General features: G+C 39.2%; 1 protein-coding gene across 1 annotated transcript; it reads right to left on the bottom strand.

Annotated features, from left to right (window-relative positions):
• Positions 1-1,541: 1,541 nt before the first annotated feature.
• Positions 1,542-5,331, bottom strand: XIP1 (Leucine-rich repeat transmembrane protein kinase family protein). The gene is made up of 2 exons (XM_078322017.1): positions 2,673-5,331; positions 1,542-2,164 (listed from the first exon to the last, which is right to left on the bottom strand). Exons 1-2 carry the CDS (start codon positions 5,206-5,208, stop codon positions 1,779-1,781), a joined length of 2,922 nt encoding a protein of 973 aa, XP_078178143.1. The 5' UTR covers positions 5,209-5,331; the 3' UTR covers positions 1,542-1,778.
• Between the last annotated feature and the right edge of the window lie 293 nt (positions 5,332-5,624).

The raw sequence follows: 5,624 nt of genomic DNA, 5'->3' as shown, positions 1-5,624 counted from the left end.
GCCAGACTTTATACTATATGAAAATCAAATATGAATAGAGTCAATTATATATATAATTTTTTTTTATAATATATATGAGAGTCAATTCTACAATACTCGTAACATTTACTGAAAACTATATAAAAAAATCATGAAAAGTATATATATATTTTTTAAATAAAAATAGGATCAAATTGACCTCCATTTTCTCAACATGGATCCACCCCCGAGTACATGCTAGCCTTATATGTATGCAATGGAAAATACAATTATTTGAAAGAAATGGAGAGAGATTTTCCAAACATGTCTTTTCATGGCTTCACCATGGAGCTATTTACCATGTCTCTTGAGTCATGATGAAAAAAAGGGTTGGAGATGAAAAATGTTGTCAATTGTAAAGAAAGGGCATTGCCTTTCTACGAGTTCTCTCTTATCAAGCGAGATGGAGAAAGCCAGATAGAGATGCCAAAATAACCTCTCTTTTTTAATTTACCCTTGGCCTCGATTGCAGAATAGAACGACCTTTTTCTTTCTAGAATTATAGTCCGAATGATTAGAGGACCTCCTTTGAGGAAAAGGAGTAATGCTATAATGCCCCAGATAACTACTCCCTTGATTTCTGAATCCGATATATGTCTGCATTCTGTTTATTCACTGCTGCTTGTCATGAAGATCGATCTATTATGCAATACAGTTGTAATTGTTATTTTACATATCTTAACCTTAAAAAAAAAAGATGAACTTGCAGCTGGTATACGCATTATTTTGTGGCAAGTGTTTTTAGTAAAATGGAAGAATTATGACCGACTGGTATCAAAACTTGAAGGTGGCATGTATCTAGTGCTCAACTTGTAAGTCATTTTTTTTGTAATAAAATAAGAGTGAAGTTTCTTAATATTTATAAAAATATTTTCTAGTTAAATTTAAAACCTATAACTTGCGAGCAAACTTTGATTGAGCTTTAATAAAAATCTTCATAAATGTACTGCAAAAATAATATTCAATTTCATATGTCATGAACACCTTGTGTTTGTTAGTTGATTACTATGTTAAATAATTTAAACATTAAAAATATTTTATTCAAATTTGTTGAACAAAATATAAGGACGACAAAATATATACAATGAAAGTAATTATTGTTTTCAAGATATACAACTGAAATTCACTAATATAAACCATAACTCTGCTTATATTTTACATAAACATTCATCTAAACTAAATAAATTAAATGCAATTGTTATGAAGACAACATGCTACCGAGTTATATTTTGTCTACAACCAATTAAATGAAACTAGCAATGGAGCGTTTAACTTGTCCAATAATTTTTCTTGTTTTTCCTTTCCAGTATTGCACGTTCCAGAAAAAAAAAGAATTTGTATCATGATATCAGCTGGTGCCATAAAAGAGGAAACTGGGTACTAGCACCAATTTTCCAAGGAGAAAATACTCAGCTAATAACCATGCATCATACATCATCAGTTTTCTTTTAGGATTCTCCCCTTTAATGCTCTCGAAAAGAAATTCTTTCAAAAAGATCATAAAGGAAAGAGAATACCATAAAGGAGTAGTATTCAAATAGATATATTAGGTCACATAAGAACCAGATTCTGCGTCAATACAAAGCGGTACATCGTATATGGAGACAAAATTCTTGCGAAAAGTTTAAATATATAAACGATAAGGAAAAGGAAAAAAGACGAACAAGCACATTCCACTTTTCTATATTCTCGCCTACTATTTTTTGATCAAATAGCCTACCCAATAAACAACTATATCAGATATTTCCCAAATTAATTAGCTAGACTTTCTTGTTGGTCAACTCCTTGAGTTTAAACGATGACGCGCCATTGCCCTTGGTGTCTTTTTTGCATGGTTCGGCCTCAATGAGCAGTTGCACGACTTCGTTCATGGTCGGGCGTAGGCCGGGTATGCTACACGTGCATCTAATTGCAACGCGTAATGCTTGGATCATCTCCTCCTTGAATGGGCTCCATAATAGCCTCCTGTCAAGTACCTCTGAGGTGCCTTCCTTGGTGCACATTTTTGTTGAGACCCAGTGGACAATGTCCCGGCTGTCGCCAAATTCTGGCTCGATCGGTTTTTTGCCGGTGACCAACTCCATCAGAAGAACTCCAAAACTGTACACATCACATTTGATCGTGGCCTTGGACGAATATGCATACTCTGTTTTTGGATATCAAGCAATTGGTGATTCAGTATAGTGAATTGATCCAAGTTACAAGTAGAAACTTAATGACATGAAACAATATCTACTTTAATACCGTATGGTTTTAGGAAACAACATGAACATGCTTTCAGATAAATTTGAACGTATCTTAATTAAATTTTAAGATGCATGTCTGTGAAACCTTTTCCAGTTGAATATGGAACTTAATAACAGGTTTTGGTATTATTATGGCATGTTAGGTAATATAGTCATGAACTTAATCAAAATAAGGCTTATTGTGGCATACCTACATGCACCATTAATTAAAGAATATATGTGGCTAAAAATGGGACCAACAAAATTTCGTTGACCAATTGAGAGCTACTTCATGCATAATATGATACTAGGGACCAGTTGACTAGTCTAGGAATTATTCAGTACCATACCTCTTAGGCATATGTACTGTTGCCAGTACCAGTATGCACGGTACAAAATTTTAATTCATTGCTCTTAACTAAAAATTACCTGGTGCCAGATACCCGTAGGTACCAGCAATGGTAGTGGTAGAGAATTCATGCGCTCCTCTTGCTTGTAACACCTTGGCTATCCCGAAATCTGCTACCTTGGGCTCAAATTCAGCATCTAAGAGCACATTAGATGACTTGATATCTCTGTGCACAATTGAGAACATCAGATCATGGTGCAAATAGGCCAACCCTTGTGCGATTCCAAGTGCAATTCTGTGCCTTGTAGGCCAATCAAGGAAGCACCATCCATTGTGAAGTGCATCCCACAAGTTCCCATTTGGCATATACTCGTAAACCAACAGGTTGTTATCACTGCTTGAATAGCAACAATATAGTTTGACTATGTTCTTGTGTCGGATGCTACCGAGGGTTTCCACCTCTGTTTTGAGCTCCCGGTCAAGTCCCGGGCTACCGGGGCTAGCTGGGTTTTCCCGGTCTTTAGTTTTTCGGGTCCAAAGTTTCTTGACCGCAACCAATTCACCATTACTGAGTTCAATCTTGTAGACGGTACCCGACCCGCCGTGACCAACAATATTTTTGTCAATTAAGGCTTCAATTATCTCATGTTGATCAAAGCTTAACTTGTGGAAACTTGTCACATCGTATGAAAATGATGAAGTGGAGGAGAGGCCTTCTTGTTCCATAAACAGGTTGGGCTTTTTAAACCAGTGTTTTAGGAAAAATAAAGCTCCGAGGACCGATACTAACACACAGACACCGACAATCCATAAGTTGTTTAGCCGCTTTCTCAAATTCGGTTTGGGACAAAGAGGGAGTATTGGGTCGGTCAGGTTGAGCCGAAATGCAACGCATAGGTTAGGGTTTCCAGCGACACTTTCCAGAAGGCCTTCTTTGATCAAAGGGAGCGGTACAGGACCGGTTAGGTTGTTGTGGGAGAAATCGAGTGAATTAGGTAGGAGGCTACAAAGGCCATCGGGAATCTCTCCGGTCAATTCATTGTTCGAGATGTTTAACACATTGAGAGATTTTAGTGTGGATAGGGATTCTGGTATTGATGAATTGAATCGATTGTTTTGCAATGCAAGTTCATTAAGTAATCTCAAATTACCTATTTCAGAGGGAATCGGACCAGTAAACTGGTTATTGTTTAACTCGATCTTTACTAAACTGGTGGCCCTTGAAATTTCAGCAGGTAATTCACCAGACAGCCTATTATCTGACATGTACAGAGATGATAAGTTTCTTGCATTGGCAATTGATTTTGGTATCGTTCCTTCAAACTGGTTGAATGACATATCAATAACTGAAACATGAGGAAGCCCAAAAATACCCTCCGGTATCAGCCCGCCCAAGTGGTTATTGCTTACCCTTAAACGAAGCAGGTTGGTGCATGAAGCATAGCTACTCGGTATACCACCAGAGAATTGATTGCTTAACACCAAGATATAGAGAAGCTTCATATTTTCACACACGTAAGGAGGAAGTGGGCCCGAGAGCTGATTTTCTGATACCTCGAGAACCACGAGATCAGAATATCGGCCAAGGTTCTCAGGCAAGCTCCCGGTGAGAGAGTTCTTATAAAGAGAGAGCATGAGGAGTTTTGTAGAGTTGCCAAGAATAGGGGGAATGGTGCCAGTAAGAGCATTTGTGTAAATTTGCAAAACTCGAATGTTTGGCAATGCACAGAGACTTTCAGGTATCTGCCCGGTGAGGTGATTCTCTGACAAGTCTATATCAGTCAGTGTTGTCAAGTTCCCCAACTCCTCTGGAATTTCTCCTTTCAAGTTGTTGTAGTACAATTCCAGCAATCTGAGATTTGGCAACCGGCCAAGCGTTGCCGGTATGGTCCCGACTAGGTAATTACCGCTCAACTCAAGGTCGGTCAGCAAGGTCATGTTACCAAGCCATGGCAGTATCTCTCCTCGTAAAGAGCTTGTAGAAAGTATCAAAACTTTGATATTGGTGAGATGCATGAATGACTGAGGCATATGCCATATGTTGAATCCCGGGTTTTCGTTGAAGTTCACCAACTCAAGAGTGGTGAGATTTGTAATGGAGAGCGGGAAGTCCCCAGTGAAGAAATTGTTAGCTAGGTCGAGTGAACGGATCGAGCGAAGAGGGGAGAGGTCAGGTATGGCACCAGTGAGGCCAGTATAGCTAAGGTTAAGGTTTTGAAGAGAAGAACAGTTGAGTATATCATGTGGGAAACCGCCATGTAGATCATTATCAGACAGGTCGAGGGTTTGAATGTTAGGTAAGGCAGTACATACACCAGGAGGGAACGTACCAGAGAGAGACCACGAAGAGATGTTAATGGAGATCAAGTCGAGGTCGAGGTTGCATTTGATGCCTGTTAGGTTGCAAGGGCTTGTGCTACTAGAGGAGAGGTCCCACCGGGAAATCGCGGGGCCGATGAGCGATTGTTTCATGAGAGAGAGAAAGTTGTATTGTGTGAGGGGAGAAGAGAAGGAGGTAGTGAAGATAGAGAAGATGAAGAGGAAGGAGAGAACTGAGGCAAGATGCATGGTGAGATGTGCTGGGGGTTGTGTGTTGGGGCAATGGAGAGTGTGCATGGTGGGGTGGTGTAATGGGGAAGGGATGAGAGGGGTGTATATATGGAGATAAAAGGTTGGGATTAGGCCATTAGGGATTGAGAGAGAGAGAATCTTGTTAGTGAGAGGGGAATTAACGACGCAAAAGAATAGAGTGGCAAGAGAAAGGTAAGAGAGATGTTGCATTCTCTGTGCAAAAACGGGTCACAAGGCATTTATGCCACCAATTATGTGGCAAATGTTCATATATTGTCGGTCAACACCTATGGACCACGTGAGTTTCACTATCCAACATAATTCAACGCATAGCGAAAAGAAATTTTAGTCCATCATCGCTCCGTGCAATCTCAGTTGTACGAAAGAACATAGAAAAACCGTAGATAAAGCATCGGACAGTTAAAAAACATCGACTAGAGAAAGAAATAATAGCTGTCCAT

Source organism: Carex rostrata, chromosome 20 (assembly GCF_964058835.1).
Source record: "Carex rostrata chromosome 20, lpCarRost1.2, whole genome shotgun sequence".
NCBI lineage: Eukaryota > Viridiplantae > Streptophyta > Magnoliopsida > Poales > Cyperaceae > Carex > Carex rostrata.
This window is presented reverse-complemented; position numbering and strand designations above follow the sequence as displayed.

Excerpts from the sequence above, each read along its gene's own strand:
- XIP1 (XM_078322017.1), bottom strand. The coding sequence starts at position 5,208 with ATGCACACTCTCCATTGCCCCAACACACAACCCCCAGCACATCTCACC. Across the intron at positions 2,165-2,672 it reads CTACGGGTATCTGGCACCAG|AGTATGCATATTCGTCCAAG; the intron begins GTAATTTTTAGT and ends ATCCAAAAACAG.